Source organism: Pholcus phalangioides, unplaced genomic scaffold (assembly GCF_987345545.1).
Source record: "Pholcus phalangioides strain wild (caught in Gottingen) unplaced genomic scaffold, Ppha-v1.0 ptg000007l_1, whole genome shotgun sequence".
Lineage (NCBI taxonomy): Eukaryota > Metazoa > Arthropoda > Arachnida > Araneae > Pholcidae > Pholcus > Pholcus phalangioides.
Genome location: NW_028301600.1, coordinates 21,098,399 through 21,119,625, shown reverse-complemented (window position 1 = coordinate 21,119,625; position 21,227 = coordinate 21,098,399). Strand labels below are relative to the sequence as shown.

At 35.1% G+C, this 21,227-nt stretch overlaps 1 protein-coding gene across 5 annotated transcripts in view; it reads right to left on the bottom strand.

The window, feature by feature from the left end:
* ps (RNA-binding protein Nova-1-like protein passilla) overlaps positions 1-21,227 on the bottom strand; it is a 108,530-nt gene that overhangs the window by 9,756 nt on the left and 77,547 nt on the right. For 2 of the 5 annotated variants that reach the window (XM_089232836.1, XM_089232832.1), the window contains one exon: positions 6,703-6,857. In XM_089232836.1, coding sequence (XP_089088962.1) covers positions 6,703-6,789 — 87 coding nt within the window. In that variant the 5' untranslated portion in view covers positions 6,790-6,857. Of the gene's footprint in view, positions 1-6,702; positions 6,858-9,918; positions 10,508-10,529; positions 10,977-11,655; positions 13,553-21,227 lie in introns of those variants that run through there. The other 3 variants (XM_089232834.1, XM_089232833.1, XM_089232835.1) reach the window with 3 other exon arrangements.

Below are 21,227 nucleotides of genomic sequence, written 5' to 3'. Positions count from 1 at the left end.
AAATACGTGGGTTTTATGAACTCAATTTTTGACACAAGTTCATTTAGAAAATTCGGCCTGGATTAAAAAATAAAATAAAATGCTGTATAATTCATGAAAGCATAAAGGGTTAGGATGCCATGCAAATTTCGGAAAAATATTGATCCATCAAATGAATGCTAAAGGATTGAGAAGCCATGCAGTATACTGCGTAATATAGGCAATTCTGGACAGCGTTTCGCCACACCAGTAAAAAAAAAACTCCCAGCGGTGTTTAACTTTTTCTCACCACTGGGTGTGGGGGAATTTTCGGCTACTGGTAGGGCCGTTTTAAGAGCATCATGAGCCCCCGGGCCAAATGGTTTTTCTGAGGCCCTACCTGGTAAATTCTAGAAAATTTCAACCGGATCTCAATTTTTAAGAGGCCCGGGTGGGCCCATGCGTTAAGATGGCACTGGCTACTGGTTCCGCGGAGTGATGTCGTTCAACGGACCATCGATTTTTAACACTGACCAGTTTGTGACCAAAGCTGGTTAAAGAGTATTCTTTAACCCTCTGGCTGCTCATCCCGCGATTTCCACGGGCAACTCAAATGTAGCAAAATCTGCTCATCCCGCGATTTCTGCGGGCATGTGTTTTTCTTCCTTTATTGAGAAGCGCATCCCGTTTTTCCCCCGTTTAACCACTGAAAAAAATTATATACAGTATTAGACGTTTCATTTACGTTTTGGCCAACAGATGTTGTTAGTTGTCCACTAAATTGCGGCATTTGAAGGCACGTGGTATTACCGCTCAAACTTCACTTTTTGAGTGAAAGTTTTGCACAATTTTGAAGCAATTTCAGTCCACAAATTGAGCAATCAGAGGGTTAACCAGCTTTGTTTGCGATATAGACAGGAATATGTCAATATTAGCGATTCGGTAAAAAATCATTTTTTTTTAAAGCAAAAGCGTACAATTGTATTAATTTGCTAAAATCATACTATGTACGAACCCTGTTAAAGCAAGTTTGGCATATGGATGCATGAAATCAGGATGCTTTCAATTCTTGAATGCAATGTGTACAAGGTGTTTAATTAGAATTGTTGATCAGGTGCTCACAGGGCCGTCATTTCAACTTTTTCCAGGGGGGGGGGGGGAGGGCAAAGAACATGTACTAAAGGTACGCATATATACCATTTGTAGTGTATTTTCAAAAGCCGGGGGCAACAGTCCCCTGACATGCCCCCCCCCCAAATGACAGGCCTGAGTGATCATGAGCATGAAATCAGACATGAGCATTAAGCACTGAGTGGAACATCTTGGTGTTCGTGAGCAATGGGTTGAAAATGCCTGCATTACACTATGTAACAAATTCAAGATTTTCCTTATTCCTGGGTATAAGTTCTTATTTCTGCGTTTTCATAGCCTAAATAAATATTGTTCCAGATAATGCCTCCCAAATTTATCTTACAGAAAGTTATCACAAGTATTCACAAGCAGCGATTTTGACAAAAGCAGCGGCATCTGCACTACCAACAAATAAGATCTCGTCTTCCAACTAAAATTCAACTGCTCATAGTTCTCTGCTGGTGGTGCCATTATAAAGGCGAAAAACTTTCCAGAAAAATCTCCACGATTTTTACATCATCTTTACACTTCTCTTGGCAATATGGCACTGCCAAATCATCGCTGTCGCCAGACTGGCCAAGTTTCTCATCAATTTCGTGAAATTTACAGAGAAACACATTAATGATTATTTACAGGTGAAAAATGACATAATACATGATGAATAATGACTATATTTATATAATTTATAGTATTATATAGTATATAATTTTCGTCTCGCATTCTCCCCCCTTTGGAATTGTTCATCCCGGCAATTCAGTTCTGAAGTTGGCGGGTCACATTTGATCACTAAAGTAAAGAGCTAGCCTGTTGCAATGGACCACCTTGTACTTGAGAGATGGTGTCCTTTGAATCCAAACTATGACATCATCCAGTTTCTTCATAACTCTGCAGGGTCATTTCCATGATGTCTAGAGTTTCGGACATAGTCTTTTCCGCCACTTCGATTCCAGAGCCAGACGACAAATCCCTCCTTAAAGTCACGAGACGTGGCTTTCGCATTGTAGCAGTTCATCTTTTCGGAACCAATGTTGATCTTGTCTCTGGCGATTCAATGCACATCCTCAGGGTGCTTCTGAAATCCCTCAACTTATTACTCCAATGGAAGAGAAGCATCGGGCAATCACCCAAAAAGCAGGTCACCTGGCAGCCAAAGATTTCGTCCTATAAGCAGACCTGCCAACTTTGAAAATACAAAAGTCCTGTAATTTTCTCAGCAGTCCTATAATTTTCTCAAAAATCCTGCAATTTCCTGCAAGCATACCGTAATTTCCTGGGCATAATCCAAGGAGAAGAAATCAGATAAAGAATTAAATATAAAATTAACAATATATGCATGTTTTTTATAAGGTAACAGACTGTGCACAGATGCAACATTTAGAAGCAACAACATTTTCTCTGAAAATCACAAAAACTTTAATGAAATCTTGAGAAATTTGAGGAAAAGGGAATAAAATTTATTTATGTAGATTACAGGACATTTTTTGTTCCCAAAGTGTGCCAATGTGAAATTTATTGCAGTAAAATATGCATTTTTGAATGTTTGAAATATTCATGGGTATAAAATATTTATTCTAGAACACTATTACATTAAATATGATCAGACATGCCAACTTTTGAAATCCAGAAATACAGAGATTCGCCCAGGGGAAAGGGGGCCCTTTCCCGCGGACCTGATAAAAAAAATTGTGGTTTTTTTATGAATTGATAAAAGTACCCCCTTCCTCTCTAAGCAGGTCCTGAGTAGCCCCTGAGCAGAATATAATCATCTTGGATGCTATTAGTGATGAATAATCTTGTGCATACAAAGTCATTGATGTCATTACATCCTGAAAGCTCAGGGAAAATCTAAAAAAATTCCAATCTAGATGAAATGAAAAAATAAATTTTCTTCCAAATTGATTTTCTGCTTAAATCTGGAGAGCCGAAGGAAGGACAAAATATCCGGAGTCTCTGGCCTAAATCTGGAGAGTTGGCAGGTCTGCATAAGCATCTGCAACAACGAGAATCTGGTGCTCTCATGGACCAGTTCTGTAGGCTGGCAGGAAACACTAACTTAACAGTCCCAATCTTGTTGGTTCTGTGACACGAAAAACGAGAGATTAGTCAGGATGGTTCTGTTGAATCTCTCAGCCATTCCACATTACATTTTGGATGAAGCGGTATGTGTAGTTTGTGTCTTTTACATTCCTAGAAGCTTGCACATGCCACCAAAAACTGCTGAGATAAAATTTGTTCCCTAATATGAAGAGATCAACATGGGGACTCAGAATCGGGACAACTAATTTCGCACCAAAACTTCAGCCAACGTCACTGCTTCTTGATCAGGAACAGGATACGCTTCTGGTCACTTGGTGAAAAGGTCCATTAACACAAGTATGTACTTGTGACCATCGTGGGTTCTGGGTAATGGTTCAAGGATGTCTAGTGCGATTCTTTCAAACGGCACACCAATGTTGCAGCATTGAAGGCAGGCCCGGGTGAGCTTCAGAGGGCTTTTGCAAGCGGCACAAGTGTTGCAATTCTTGCACCACTTTTCCACATTGGCCCTGGACTTGTCCCAATAGAATCATTCACTCGCCTCCTGGAGAGTTTCAGTTCTGCCTAAATGTCCACCGGTCAGGCTTTTGTGAAACTCTCAAAACCTCAACTCCTCTTGGTAGGACGAATTTCCACCTGAATGCCTTTTCGTCTTCCAACTCCCATTTGTGGTGCAGCATGCCATCTCTCATCTGAAGGGAGTCCCATAGCACCCTGTATCTTTTGGTCGTCAGACTGGAGGAGGAAATGTCTTGCTACATTGGTTTATTCCCAGTACATTTCTTTAAATCCATTATTGGTCTATGTCACAATCTTCTAGTTGGGCCTTCCGGGTGTTCTTGTCGCTCCAAGGATCGTCACTTAAGACTGGAGATATTATCTGTCTCACTATAGGGTCCACGGGCCCTTACTTCTGTTCTGCTTCGAGGCAACGGTGACAGTTTCATAGACAGTCTTTCCATCAGGGCGTTTGCATTCCCATGCACTGTTTCATACGAGGCTGAATTTTCCTCTTCATGTCATCAGGATGAACTCTTTTTCTGCTTCCAGAATGGCCATCATTTTCCGTCGAGGGAATTCATCATTACCACATCCGAGTAGGACAATGTGTTCCTTTGGCATGTGCAACTGGTTATATATTATGTCTAAGGAAAATCCATGTTTTCTCAAGAAGTCCAGTCCGATAATGCACAGGACTTTTATGTCAGCTACGAATAAACAAAGACCGTGCCAGTGGGTGACCGTGGCAAACTTTACAGAGATGTCCAATTTTCAGCGTAGCCATCTCTCCTGTGACTGTGTGCAGGGTCAGAGATGGTGGCACGTAGAGAAGTCGTTGCTAGAATTTTTGAGCTACGTCCGTCCTAACAATGGTTACGTTGGCTCCAGTGTCTATGACCATCTTACATTTAAGTCCATCAATTTTGCCTCTCACGTAAAGTCCATAGCCAGTTCTTGCAATGTTTCTGCTGGTCTTTAGTTGCAGCCAGTGAAAGTCCTTCAGGTAATTTTCTCTGAACTCATTCGTCAGGGCTTGATAGATTAATCAGTTTTTGGCGGCTAGCATCTGAAGAACTTAGCCGTCGCACTCCGAAGAGAAGTTGTCAAAGTAAAAGGCATTGAGAACACAGTCCCATCTGTTTGTGGAGAATCATACATTGATGGAAAAAATTTTGGCTCTTTAATTTTCTTTTCAAGCTCTTGTATCTTCTTTGAGAGCTTTTCATTGACCACAATAACCTGTTCCATGACAGAGTTCATTTCCTGGATGAGTTCCATTTTCACAGCAGCTGTCTTCCTTCACACCGGCAAGGGCGGCAAAATCATCTTTGACTTCAGCGATAGAATTGGTGACATCTTCCTTCACAACAGCAATAGAGTTGGCAGCACCTTTGAGGGCAGCAATGTAGGGTGTTGACTGTTGAGCTCGCGGTCTCTATCTTGTCCACAATGGTAGACATCAGCTGGTTCAGCTGTTCTAGCATGTCGTAAATGTCCATTCCTCTGGTCTTTATCATTAAGTCCTTGAATTATCCCCACTTCTGACACCAGATTGTTCCGGATTTCTCTCACAAGCACTAGACATGGCAAAGCACTAAGCAATTTCACAGACAACAAATTTATTTTACAGAACAGCTATTACATGTATTCACAAGCAGTAATTTTGATGAAACCAACAAATAGGATCTCATTTTCCAACTAAAATTCAACAAACTGCTCGTAGTTCTCTGCTGGTGGCACCACTATGTAGACGAAAGAAACCTTCCAGAAAAAATCTTCACAATTCTTACATCTTTACACTTCTCTCAGTGATATAACATTGCTGTCGCCAGACTTGCCAAGTTTCTCGTCAATTAGACAAAATTTAGAGAAATGCATTAATGATTTACAGTCGAAAAATAACAATACATGACAAATAATCACTATTTGCATAAGTTTTGTAACAATATAAAAAAATGGTGATTACCACCCTAATTTTTTTTTTTATATTTCAGTGGCGAGGAGATCAATATTTCTGAGCTGGTCATTTTCCATTGGCTGATCAGGTGAATGAAATAACGTAACGGACAAAATACTGTTTCCACACTAATATACGGGATATCTGAAAACTACAAATCATTTTCAGAACACAATTCCTATATTTAAGAGTTTTCTAGAAAATACAATTGGAGTTTAAATAAAATTTCAAACTAAAAAAAATGGTGGGACTTTTTCTAGTTTCATTCTCATATGCACTAGGTCACATTCACTTATTAGTCATGTGATAGTAATCTCCCATGATATTTTTATTGTGTTATTCTTGACAGATGCACAAAATCAAGAATCTTTGTGAAGATGCTCATCTTTCTCTTCTGAGAAAATACCCATGCTTTCTTTGAATTTGTTGAGATAGCTGTCGTGCTAGTTCATGCACATGAGATTTAGCCTACCAGAGCCTACAGCTTAAAACTAATTTGGAACTACGTTTTTTTATCAACTTGCTGACATTCAAATCTTATTTTGTGTTTACATAGAAGTTAGATTAGTCAACTCAAATGGAGTACTAGCCAACTTGGATGCCACACAATATTCTTTTCTTAATATTGAGTTCTTTTATCTTTTTTGACTATCAAGAATTTTAAAACAGACAAAAAAATTTCCTCCTTCAGATTCAGAATAGTAAATGGTAAGTTCAGTACATATAATAAAAACATATAAAATAAACATGTATTGGATAGACAAGCATATAATTTGTAGATAAGAATATTTAAAAAAACAGACATTGAAAAATGAAAATACGAGTACTTAGAAAACAGATAAAATAAATATTTTTTAAATAAAAGGATTTTTGATCTCTTATAGAATAGAAAACCGTCAAAAGGAAAAGCTTTCTATTCTCAGTCTTCACTAGCTTTGAGAGACATAATTTAGAAGTTCCCAATTAGATTTTTACCCAAAACTTACTTTACACATAAGTGAGCTTAAGGAGTATACATTGTATGCCATGAAATCATGCATTCTGGTAACTAACAATGTATTCCTTAATTAGGGAAATTAGTGAGCTTGACCAAAGTTATATAATCTCAAACCAGTCACCTGTTTTTCTCGCTCAGCTGGTTGTTTGTGATCAAAATCTATTGCCATTTTAGCATTTGGGTCCGGTTTTTCTTTAATTTTTTCCATAATGAATTCATGAATGCGCAGAATTCCTTCAGTGTTTCCAGTAATAAGGCAGACTCGTTCAGTCGTGCCTATAAAACAGAAAACATTAATGCAAAAAAAAGTTTCAATGTGTTTAATTTTTACCAAAGTAAAATCTACACAAAACAAATTTACCAAATAAAAAATCTTGATTTCAGGTCATCACATAAATAAATACAAGAAATGTATGCTCAACCATCGGCAGAAAAATTTTCTAAATAATAAGAGTTACAATTCATAATAATTATAAATAGGTTACAATTCTTTATAACAGATATTTGTTTTATAGGCATGATAAATTCTCATCCAAGGTTTGTGCATGCTAATACAGTAACCTGCATTCAGACAAGAACTCATTGCCAACAAAAATGCTCATTGAATTTAGTTGCATGGATGAATCAGTTTTCAGATGAAAAAAAAAAACTAATTTCAGAAATTAAGTGCTATTAGCAAGTATTATATACATTGATATCTATCATGCTTACAACTGTTTTGAATAAAACATGTGTGATTATTTTAAATTTTTTAATAAAATATTAAGCACATAACAAATAAAATAACATTTTTAAATAAAATATTAACACAAATAAAAAAAATAACCTACAGTTTTGATAAGAGTTATCTCAAGCAATTCTTATGGTGAATTCTAACCAATCATGGCCCCACAAGAGAGTCTGGCAGGGCTTTGACCTGAGGCAGGGATTTTTTTTACAGTATAAATTTACTAGAAAGATCTATATAGAAGGGCAAAAATCCTAGTCTAAAGACCCTATTCCAGGATGTGGAGTTCCTGTATTAATGAGTGCGATACCGATTGACAAATTGTGATTGGTAAATTTATCTTCACTCGTCTTTCTCAGTGGATGGCATGCTGTATCACGACTTCCTATCTGCCTTTGCGTAGCATTGCGACGCCACTGGAAGTAATGCTAAACCTCAACCTCCCTAAGCCTAACGATCTGATCAGAATATGGTGGCAATCTTTTTTGAAGTTTTTCTTCTCCCTGAAGAATTTCAATCATGTAACCAGTCAGGAAGTTTTCTTAAAAGACATTAATATTTTTTAAATTATATACACATTAATGACCCATTTAAAAAAAACATTTCTTTTCCCCTTTAATTGCTCTTTCCCCCATCAGTTATGCACTGCACTATTCAATTTTTTTCTTCAATTAAACAATGATTTCATAGATCTTCATTGTATAGTCATCTTAATTGTCTTTATTTGATATCTGTACAGAATGATTCTGCTTTTTCATTTCTTTAAGTACAAAACTTTTTTTTAAAAACAAGTGTTCTTAAAATTAAACCCTTACAAAAAATATCTTGAAAACTGCTGATTTTTAAACAGATGAATGAAAAAAAAACCTTTTATCTTCTTTACTCCTAAATATTATTTGATAGCAATAAAAGACAATAATGTTGAATTGAAAAAATTTATTTACGTCTCAAAAAATGTTGACAACTTTATTTTACATTAATATAAAATCCTTTCATCGATATAGGAAAAACATCTGTCCACACATGAAATAAATTCAAAAATACACATTTGATAAATGATTTCAATAACTTGATTTCAAAAATACACAAATTTGATTTTCTCGTAAGTTGGTGATTATGAGTAAGTAAACAATAGTTAAAAATAAATATATTTTTTGTGATCATTTGTGGCATGTACTAAGATACAATGGAACCCCGATAACTTGACACCCTAAGACTAACGAAAAAGAATTATGTCGATTTAAGATGTAGTGAATTTAATTTTAAACAATTTTTAAAATTGTGTTTATGTATGTATATTGTTGAACACACATAATTCTAGATATCATTCACAAATTCACACATAAAATGTTATCTGCAATTTTCTATGAAAAGTTTTCAGATTGGGAATAATCTCAAATTTTAGGTGGAAGGGGCATATATTTTGACTACTATATTCTATTTGTGAATGAGCATTGCAATTGACCAAAATAGATAAATTTCCTCCACTCATTTAAAACATATCAATTTAGCTTTCTCGTGTCGTCTCTCACACTCAGAAATTTCAGAAATCATTCACACCTGTGGCTTTCATATTCCAAGGGTTGAGTTTTCAGGTTCCAAACAGAAATAATGGGAAGTAACCCTACTGAAAGGAGTGGAGCGAATTTGAAGCATATCAATCAATAAATAACAAACAATGAAAAATACAATTTTTGACACATGAGAATAATGTCGCAAAATTTTTTGTACTGATCAACACATGGGTGATTTCTGAGTACAAGTTATGGTAATGCAGTTTAAATTGTAATCAACTTAAGTGGGATATGGTTCTCATGTGCCAAGTTGAAATGATTTCCCCAATGAATTGAGAGTATTGTGTCAACCATGTAAATAAACGGTGAGTTAGAGGTTGCACTGTATTAGAATTTGACCCTCTTAAAATGTGTTGAGATACAAAAATAAAAAATGTAAATGAATAAATTTGGAGGTTGACGTCTCCTTTCCCAATCAGTAATATTATATGAAGACATATATGTTTGCATTTAACGATTATGTTTTAATCATTTTTATGTTATAAAAGGCTGTTTCGAATTATACCGGCACCATATTAAAAAACCCTACTTGGAAAGTATGAATGAGTAATAATCCTTTACCCGATAAGCATAATTGAAAAAGAAACCAACGATAAAGGCAAAGCTATGATTCAAGCGAAAGCAAGGGGAAAAAGTCACAATTTTGTTACTCTGAAACAGTTCTTCACTCAAAATCCGAGAAATTTCGAAAAAAATTAGAAATTCATGGCTTTTCCTTGTTTTTTATCGTTGGTGATTTGGATATTTAGAAAGTTTTTGCATTTTTCTATAACCTTTCACTTGGCATTTCCTTTCTTTTCGTTTCAAATTCATCACAAGTCATTTTTTTTATAGAAATTATTTGAGAATGCATCAATAATAAAATACACACACTAATAAACGTGACCTCATTGTGTTATTCATAAATTTTTTTCACATCTTTCTGATAGATAGAAAAATTTCCCTTTCAATTAATAAATTACATGTTATTTCATGTGCTATTCTTACGCGACATAAGTTAATTGATGTTAGTGGTGATTAAGGATATGCTACATACCTTCCAAATTATCACTACTAGCAGAAACATTCAAATCGTTGTCACTGACAACAGGCGATTTTAGCACCTTTGGATTAGGAATCTACTATGTGAAGAAACATACTACAGTCTTTGTTATTTACTGGTGTCCAATAATCTCAAATATCAAGGAAGTTCATTATATTAAATACCATATAAGCTTGTTGTTTACACATTTCAAACACTGCTGGTTTTATATTATTTTTCTAACTGGCTTGTTTTGAAGCATGGAACAGTGAAACGCGACAGTCCCAGTACAAAAACACATGGAAGAACCATCTGAATTGACCATAGTAAAAAAATATGTGATCAATCTTGATGTATACGAAACAGCAACTCCCTGGCAACCTAGCAACCGTGAACATACTCCTGCCCTGCAATAATTTAAATTTAATAATGTGATCATCACTTATTCCCAAAAGATCTTTACGATCTGTCCAGGAAATTTGTTGGTGTTAGTAGAAATCCATGCCTGAACCAGGATTCGAACCCAGACCTGCACAGTCAGAAGCTAGCTCCCTAACCACTGGACTGCCAGGAGGCAAAAGTAATATACGTGTACATATAATAATTGTTGTAATTATTATACGTACAGAGTTACAACAGAAACTCAATTATCTTAAGTCTGCTTCAAAACTCTTGCAAGTCTCTTCACAGTGACTACACAACCATTTCTGGCAGATTGGCAGTAGAAGTCGAGCAAACTAAGAGTATATCACTTTATCTTTAAAAAGGCATCACTGATGGTCGAAGTGATTCAACTGTGGTACATCATTGAGATAGTTTCTCGAGACCTTTCTGTATCCGTAGATTTGCTGATCAGGAAGCTCATTGAATTCCTCGACAGAGGATGGATGTCGTTGAGTCATTGAACAGAGATGAAATCAGGGATACTTCTTCAGGGTTCATAGTAGCTTGTAGAGAGTCTGGCTTGAAATGTGGTTTACATACCTGTAAGATGAGAGAAAAGAGACCTTATAAAAATTTATGGCATTATATTAATTTATTTTCAAAGTAACACTGATTTAATTTTATTATTACTATTTTTTTTAAACTATCACAAGATTTCCTACTTGTAAGTAGGTACATCTTGAGACAATAAAAGTTTTCTAAAAAATATTTTTGAAAATATCTAAATGATAAAAAATTAAAACTGTTTCATAACATTCACAATGTTGCAAGTATATGACAAATTTTCATAATGAGAGTTCTTTAAAAAAAAAATTGAAAATTGAAAGAGGAAAAAAAATCCAAAGGGGAGCAATTCTATTTTACTAATTAATGCATGCCTAATTTTCATTGAGTTCATTACCAGTAAGAAATTGAACGAATGTTAGCTCTTTAAAATTATGTAAAGATAAAATAAGAAAAATTGTTCAAATAGACAAAAAAATTAAGTAATATGCGAATCATGCAATCTAAACACAAATACTGTACCTCATCTGTTCAATTTTGAACAATGATCAGTTTTTAATTATTGTAGTTAGATTAATGGAACAGAAAAAAAAGTTAAACGAACTTTCATTTGTATCGAAGTTTGTTATGAAAAAAAATTATATACCATATTGATGTTATATCATAAAAAAATCAGCGATTTTGAACTTCATGATTAAATTTCAACATGGAATAGCCTTCAGCATCATAAAACTAATGGACTAATGCTTTTATAAACAGAAAAGTTAAAGAAAAAAAATTTAAATAATACAGGAGCGTTCTTACCTTACTATTACTGGTTATTTTGAGAACCTTTCGATGACATGCTATTTCTTGGCATCTGAGCACAGTGACTCTTGGATCATTCCTTCAATTTAATTTATAATTTGGCACAACTATCGTGAACGGCATCAGAAATATATAAAAATACTAATTTAAAAAAACCGAGACAGTTAAAATAAAATTATAAAAACACGAAGTAGAAATGAAAAACAAACACGTTCAACCGTGCTTCGCTGGGTAGGGTCATGGGGAAACAATAGCACCACTCTTGCTGATGTCACAGTACACTTGATCACGTGTGCAGAGGCCAGTTATATAGGAGGTCGTGGCTGTATCCCTGCTTAGTCATGAAGTACAGATGGCTTAATACCATGCAGAAATGAACTTTGGAAGGAAAAGCAAATTGAAACACCATTCCCTCGTAATCCAGGCAAGTTTGCTAGACCACTTACATAACAGAAACACTGATATTTTCTTTCCTTAGAACAATATTTTCCAAAGTGGACAATATCGCCCTCTACGTAAAGGGATGGGAAATGTCCAAATGAGCAGCAGGAACAGAGGATATAACACAGGATCCCATGGGTAGTTTTGAGTTGGGGACGATGGAACAAGAAGTTTGGGATACTCTGCCTTAGAGCACATATGAACACTGGACAAGACTGTGCAATGGGCGGCCTCATAACGTAGCTAACAGCCCCTCCCCCTAGATGATGTTCAGATAGATTCCAAAATTCATCTCCACCTTGTAGCCAGTCAATCTGAACTTTGCATTAATAGCAGAGACTGAAATCATCTCTCCTCTTCTCAATTGACAAAAGTTGTTTCAATTGACAAGGTTTGAAAAGTGTTTTTTTTTTATTATTTCAGTAACATTCACACCTGGTGAAGTGTATTTTCCTTATTGTGAAAATTATAAAAGGAATTCAAACACTTCTGTATTTTTCTCTATTTTATATTGATAATTTTAATAAATTCAGTCTTGTAATTGGGTCCTACTTACTTATCAGAAACATCATTTTCTATATATTGTTTGATGCGATACTGTATAAATATAATGATATATATGGAAAAGCTATATATGAAAAATATAATATAATGTAAATACATGACAAACCAGAATTCTGCCAGACTGATTCTATTGCCAAGATCTTTCAGCCTGCACAACATGGAAAGTTCCTGCTCTATTGACTAAGAAAAGTTTCTTCTTTTTACATAAAAAAAATATGACAATATATTTCCCCATACTGTCGCAATTAATGTTTATTGTATGATGATAACACATGAAATAGGAATTATAAGAAAAAGCTCAAGGAGTTTCATAAAGAGGAAGAATTATTATACAAGAAGCAATTAAAGGGCCGCTAATAAAATACTGTGGAATCCCATTAACTTGACACCTCAAAGCAGTGGTTCGTAACTAGGAATGCAAGAGAAAATTTTGTGTGCGTGTGACATGGAAAATGTCCCACGACACTATTCATTATTAAAAGAGGGTCCACAAATATGAATCCAAGTTCACTGGTATGGGGGTCCATTGATAAAGATAAGAGCAACTGCTCCAAGGGAATAAAAAAAACATGTTGACTATAGAAGAAAATATTCTTGGGCAAAGTTGATCTAAAGAAGTCATAAATGAGTAAGGCAAATACACGAAAAATACCAAAACTCCTAATGCATTTCGACAAACAGTGGGCGTCATCTTTAGAGGAAAAAATATTTTACCACTAATCCCACTTGGGTTAAATACCAAATACTAACTCTCAGTTGCTCATTGGAAAAAAGCATGTCTGTTCACTTCAAATGTTGTGGTCAGAATGAAGCTGAGAGCCTATGTGTGATACTAATGCAGCGTCCTGATTGGACACTTGCAGAATGAAAAGCTACCAGATTAGTCTATTCAATTTACTTAGAATTCTGACTTGTAATGAATTTAAGCCATGGTGTTGCGATTAGTGGCGTTAGATTTATTATCGTTTATTAATATATTTTTGAAAGCCAGAATATATGTGCCTTTTTAAAAATCTAAATAAACAGTGGACTTTGTGAAAAACTCTTGCTTCCTGAAATTTAAATCTATGGCCCTCTTGCAAACAGTGAGTGGCAATGTGGTTGATTTTTCACATTCCTGATTCTTAACACAGCAAGCATGATCATTTAATTTTGCTTCTATGGATCTCCTTTTCTGTCCTATATAACCAAGAGGGCAATCACCACATGGAATGTAATAAATGCCCCTTGTTTATTCATGGTATAACATCTTTGGGGGCATGAAACCAAAGTTTTTAGTAGGCCACTATGGTTGTTAGATTAAACTTTTGGAGAATGGGTTCGATCTTTAATGAGAGTATTGGATTGTAAGGTATGACTACTTTCTTTCAGTGGCCTCTCTGTAATGTTTACTATTGTGATTCCTCGTGCTGGTTTCAAGGAGTTTTCTACTTGTTTCATCAACGATCTTAGTGTTGAACCCCCGGTCTTTCACAATTGCTTTTTGGTTTCCAGTTCACAGTCTAATGTGTTCTGAATTAAATTAGTCTAATGTGTTCTCTCATTATGTATGTATGAAATGCTGAAAGTTTGTTGCATAGGATATATACTATCTCACATTCACATGTCTCGCACAAACAGCCTTCAGCTTCAATAATGAGTTTTACACCCAGACAGATGGTCTAGCAATGGAGAATCCCATTGCCCTGATTTTATGTGATATATAGATGGACGAGTTTGAGAGTAAGCTATTGAATGTGGTGAGAAACTATGTCACTCTCCGCTTTTCATACGAAGTACGAAAGCCTGGATAACCAAGCGGAGATTGAGATGTTGTTCGGAAAGAAAATTCACATTCCTCTGTGAGGAATCGTTTCTCTCTATATGTCGCCATCCAGGGACTAACGTCGTAAGGGCTATTAGCTGAGCTTGGAGGCTGTCCATGCGCAGTCCCATTCAGCATTCATACATATGCTCTAAGGATTTAAAATGTCTGTCCTCTGTAGTTCAATGGTTAGAACACTCGCCCAGACAGTGAGAGATTGGTGGTTCGATTCCCCACATGTGAATTTTCTTTCCGAACAACATCTCTATCTCCACTTGGTTATCCAGGCTTTCGTACTTCGTATTGAATGTGGTGCCCTTCTCATTTTATTGGAAATATGCAGATGATACTTTTGTGCTTTGGGACAGCTCTAAAGATGACGTAGAACAATTGTTACTTGTTATGAATGATAGAACCATTCAGTTCACAGCCGAATTTGAAACAATGAACTCTTTCTTGGACGTATCAGTAACTAAACAGAAATCACATTTCCAAACCTGTCTATCATAAGCCTTTCTCGGTCTCACTACCACCTCATTCTGGATCTTGTCATCCTATGCAACAAACTTTCAGTATTTCATACGTACATAATGAGAGTATTTAATTCACAACACATTAGACTGTGAACTGGAAACCAAAAAGCAATTGTGAAAGACCGGGGGTTCAACACTAAGATCGTTGATGAAACAAGTAGAAAACTCCTTGAAACCAGCACGAGGAACCACAATAGTAAACATTACAGAGAGGCCACTGAAAGAAAGTAGTCATACCTTACAATCCAATACTCTCATTAAAGATCGAACCCATTCTCCAAAAGTTTAATCTAACAACCATAGTGGCCTACTAAAAACTTTGGTTTCATGCCCCCTAAAGATGTTATACCATGAATAAACAAGGGGCATTTATTACATTCCATGTGATGATCGCCCTCTTGGTTATATAGGACAGACAAGGAGATCCATAGAAGCAAAATTAAATGATCATGCTTGCTGTGTTAAGAATCAGGAATGTGAAAAATCGACCACATTGCCACTCACTGTTTGCAAGAGGGCCATAGATTCAAATTTCAGGAAGCAAGAGTTTTCACAAAGTCCACTGTTTATTTAGATTTTTACAAAGGCACATATATTCTGGCTTCCAAAAATATATTAATAAACGATAATAAATCTAACGCCACCAATCGCAACACCATGGCTTAAATTCATTACAAGTCGGAATTCTAAGAAAATTTGAATAGGCCAATCGGGTAGCTCCATTCAAGTAGAAAACTCTTGAAACCAGCACAAGGAACCACAATAGTAAACATTACAGAGGCCACTGAGAAAAAGTAGTCATACCTTACAATCCAATACTCTCACTAAAGATCAAACTCATTCTCAAATAGCTTAACCTAACAACCATAGATGTGTCAACTAAAAATTTTGGTTTCATACCTCCAAAGATGTTATACCACAGAATTAACAATGGGGCATTTACTACATTCCATGTGGTGATTGCCTTCTTGGTTATATAAAACAGATGCGCATAAAAGCAAGATTAAATGAACATGCTAGCTGGGTTAAGAATCAGGATTGTGAAAAATAAATAATAAATCTACAGCGCTGATCACAATATGGCTTAAATTCATTTAGGTTGCTAACACTCAAAAACAATTTAAGTTAACAGATAATGTAAGAATGTATTTTTTCCAATATTTTAATGTCCTACAAAAATATTAACTTGATCTTCATGGATGCCCCCCCCCCCAGATTTTGCCTTTGGTGAAAATCTTGGTTTGAAACCCATGATTGTGCAGTGGTAATTGGCTAAAAATATGATTTTCTAAGGTTTTCCGATTTTGAGTTGGCTATTCTTTTGAAGAAGAAAAAAAAACTCTGGTAGCCATGACGACCACACAGACCTACAACACTAATATATATACATTATATTTCAAATCCATGCATTTTACCAATTTTGAGGATAGATGCAGGACCTCAACTAGGGGGGGAAAGAGAGCTGGCAGGTTTGGTGAATCGGGCTCCAGACTAGAAGGGGGCACCAAATTCCCCTTTTATAACTGCTTCTACATTACACTGGGGTGCTAAAATATGTGCTTGCCCTGTTTGAGAAAGTATCTAGTTGCGGTCCTGGATAGATGGCAAAACCTACTGAACACACTAAATGCTGGGGACACACTTAAGTTTCACCAATACAAATCTGACATAGCTTGTATGATCAGGTGTGAAAATATGTGGCAGTTAAATGGTGACAGATCAGAATGGTGGACCATCAAGGAGGGAAAAAATATTCCATCAAAAAATTGCTTCGGAAGGATTTATATAAATAGGGGGAATCAGAAGATACGTGTCAATCTCATCTGCTTTAAATTTAATCATAAGACATTGTTGAAATAACAAAGGATTTTATAACAAAATCGAAAATCAATCAGAAGGGAATTTGTAGATAGATTTATTGATAAATATATGTGCGCTTAATTTTTAATTACAGTGTATCTTGCTTATAAAGTTTTACAAACCCAGTTTGATGAGAAAATTTGTCCCATCCACATTCTAATGAATTTTTCATTCATGTTATGATATGAATGTTACAGCACATAAAATATACTCCAACTTTTTTTAACCAGTACAAATTTTATTTACATACCTAGGTTTGTATAAATGTTTCGACAGATGTGTTTTTTTTTTAATTCTTTGAGCCATTACAGCACAACTGAGAGAGAAGCAAGAGCAGCAAATATTTCTTATATTTACTGTTTGATCATCTCTGATTCTATATCCCAAATTGGCTGTACATTCAACAATGACATTAGAATATTTTAATGAACTGTTCAAACATAATCAGCAAAAAATATTTCACGATTTAAAGTGTTTCAATCCAGAGTATCACTGCTAAACCATCTTTTGAAAATGCAAAGATTTTGAAGTAAATGTGAAGACAAAGTGGTAGAAATACAATAAACTTTGCTTGACAAAATCAATGTATCTATGTTAAGCACTCAAAAAGTAACGAAGATTGATAATATCAGCAAAACATATTCAACACTTATTAACCATCTCCTGTTGAACATCAAAGATATTTTCATAAGAGCTGCATGTATAACAATCCCATTATTATTTTTTTTTATTCACCCAATCCATATACAAATATACATAGAAAAGTCCTTTTGACTTCAAATAAGCTGCAAGAGGAAGGAGCTACATACAGGATGTTCTGTTCATGGGCCGACAAACTGAGAGGGTTGTTAGTAGACATCAAGAGGAACAAGAATTACATGGAACATGGTTCGTAAACCATGTCGAGGGTGAAAATTGTGAAAAACACATGCAAATGAGTACAGAAAAGACTAAAAGTGGATGTCAGTTGATCGCTGAATGCGTTCATGGGTTCTTACGGGGTCACATTAAATCACTCGTTTATACGACGCCTGTGGACACATTGGAGGATCTCGTAGCGCAGATTGCTGTCACTGCGGCAGACATCAAAAGCATAACTGGTATCTTCCAGCGTGTGCGTCCGGGAATAGTTTTTACGTCGTTGTAGACTGTGCAATGAAGTCTGTGGCCACCACTTACAACTCTTGTAATAATTAATCAAATATTTTTGAAGTTATTGTGCTTTTTGTCATTCCAGCGTGACGTCAAAACCTGTATGCATTTTTCACAATTTTCACCCTCTCAACATGGTTTGCGACACCATGTTCCACAGCAATTTTTGTTCCTCTTGATGTCTACTAACCCTCTGAGTTTGTCGGTCCATTAACAGAATACCCTGTATATGCAACTTAGATACCACTGGAGTAAAATTAGGAGATTGAAAAAATTAATTTTGAAATTAAAAATTATAAAAAAATACTTAGTTTTGGTTAGATTTTAAAGAGAATGAGTGAAATGCTTCATTACACAAATGTCTAATTTTTAACACAAAATGAGGAACAGCTTTATAGTAATCAATTTTGGGCAAGAAAAAATTGTCAAAATTATGTTATAAATCACTGAAGCCTTTATTTGTAGACAAAAAAGTACATGACTGAAGAGGTGAAAAATGAAAATTTGATTTTTGTAGGAGGAAAAATTTTATTCTTGCAGCAGCATTTATCTGTTTTTTAGCACTAAAATTTTGGCAGTAAATAAAATTCAGTTTTTATATACATATATGCAGTATATAGCGTACACAGTATTTTTTTTTTTCACACTCCAAAAAACTTATCTCAGCTCAGAAGTTGTCCCCCAAGGCACAAAATGGATAAAACTTTCTAGAAAAATTTTTTCGATATAAAAAAATAGAGACTTTTCGATAGGCCTATTTATATTTTTACATTCTCAATAATAATCAGCAAATGTAAACATAAATGCTAACATGCCTTTTCTGATTTCAAAAATAGTTACAATAACAGTGTTTTTAGATTGAGTTTGCAGATTTATTATCACTAATTTAAAAAAAAATAAAGAGACTCGAAACACTCATTATAGAAAAGTAATCATTTTTTTGTTTTTTTCCACTGTTGCAAGTTAAGTTGTACTTTTGTTCTCTTCAGTTTCAAGCATTTTTAAACGCTTGATCTTGCTTCTTTTACCAAAATTTACCCATTTTATATTTAGCAGCAGTGTTTTTCTGTTGCGAATTTATAATTTAGCATAAGTGTTTCCTTTTGAGTTTGCTCTTGATAAATATCTTGGTTTGATTCAACATACTTTGAAACGACTTCTTTTGCTGGGTCATTCTTAGAATATTTATTAGAAATTAAGAAATTTAACACAATGATTAAAAACTATAAAATCTTTAACATTATTTTAAACTTGAATTAAAAATTAAATAAATTATTGAATTAAATAAATTGAACAAATTATTATACTCGAGAAAGGAGCAATCCACCATTCCCCCAGGTTAATGGCAGAGCCTACTTAGTGTGTGTGTGTGTGTGTGTGTGTGTGTGTGTGTGTACACACATATATACATACATATACATATATTGATGTATATCAATATATAAGCTTGTATGAATTGACATACATCATCGTGCCACACTCCTAAGACCTTCAAGTCTATCTTCATCTATGGCTGGAAAGGGTGGAGTGTCTTTTCCTGTTAAAAATTAATGGGGGGGGGGGGCACCAAAATGATATACCACTATTGCACCAGGGTGAGGGAAAAATAAACCAGTTTTGAAATTGTTTGGTTTTTGAAAAATTTATAAATATAAATTTTTTCTACACACAACACATACACGCCTGGAAAAAGAACCACATTTACTCCATCACCCAGAACCAGTATAATTTTGGCGTGCCCCCCCCCCATAATTTTAAAAAGAAAAAGAGAGACTGCAGCCTTCGCCAGTAAATTTCCCATGAACCTTGTACGCGCCAAGGAATCTGTTTCGCTGTGGTCAATTCATGATGGCTGACAAAAGGCACATAAAAAATTATAAATTATATATTTTTTGTAAATTATAATAAAATATTTTTTTGATATTGTTTTTCCTTTTTTTGCTAATCATATTACACACTAATTTCATTGCATATACCAGATTCACCAATAAATATAAATATTTATGCAAATCATAACTTGTATAACAACCTATTATGTTTATAGATATTACTGTTCTTCCCAGTCTCCCCCTTTTTGTTTGTGTTTATAATTTTTTTTCTCGTTAGTTTTTCATTTTAATGGATGCATTATACACATAAATTATATACTTGATTGATTCAACTATAGAAAATGACTACCCATATGAAATTGGGGTCCACCAGTATGGATCATATAGGATCCCTTGATGGATTTTTTTTTTTTGTTTGATTTATATGTTTTGTAACAACAATAATGAGACAAAATATAAATTGAAAATAATATGAATCAACCTAATATGCGACAATGTGCAAAAATCAATAGAAATATGGAAAATTAGGATAAAATGAACACAAAAATTGAATCAATGACACATGGGGTTTATAAATGCATTTGATACAGTTAAAAGATGCTGATGTCAGGGTTACCTATTTTAGCGTGAAAAAAAGTCACCATGCACCGACTCCTCCTGTAATTTTGCACGAACAAAAACAGTGAATTTGCCCCCATCCACGACACCAGATTTACCAAGGCTGTAATAAGATTTTTTTCTGGAGGAGAAACAATTTTACTGACCCTTGACTTTTATTTCTTTCAAACCCAGAACAACTCAAGTCTATCACCATCTTCAATAATTTACTACCTAGTATGATGCGCCGGAAGTGTAATTGTGCGTGCGCCTAAGTCTGAGTGCGTATGTAGTGTTGTGTTTGATTTTTCAGTGCTGCTATCTATATTTCAGAAGTGATGTGTTACAATTGAATTATAATTTGTTCTGTTTCTCTCTGTGGCAAGACTTTTTAAAGGGGAGATCGGCTCGCATTCGCACCTTGAAGTTGGAGACCACCGAAAACCAACTTCAGCCGACCACCACTGTGGTGACAATGGGGTTCGAACTCGCGACTCAAGTCAGTCACTATGACCACTCAACCACCACAGCATTGCCCCTTGACTGAAATTTTATAATTTTACAAAGGAATTTATTGCCTTTTCTTAAATATACCATTCCATCAAAAATGCTGGAAGGGGCACTATTCTCCCGGTTTTGGATCGAATCACGCTATGTAGCAACCCGGGCCGCAAGTATTAATAAAAATTTACTAATCGCCCGGGGCCAGTATCCATTTTTTTAACAGTAAGAAAAAAAAAACTAGGTACCCTTTTTTGTTCAGCACTTAAGGAACCAGACCCCGCCCTC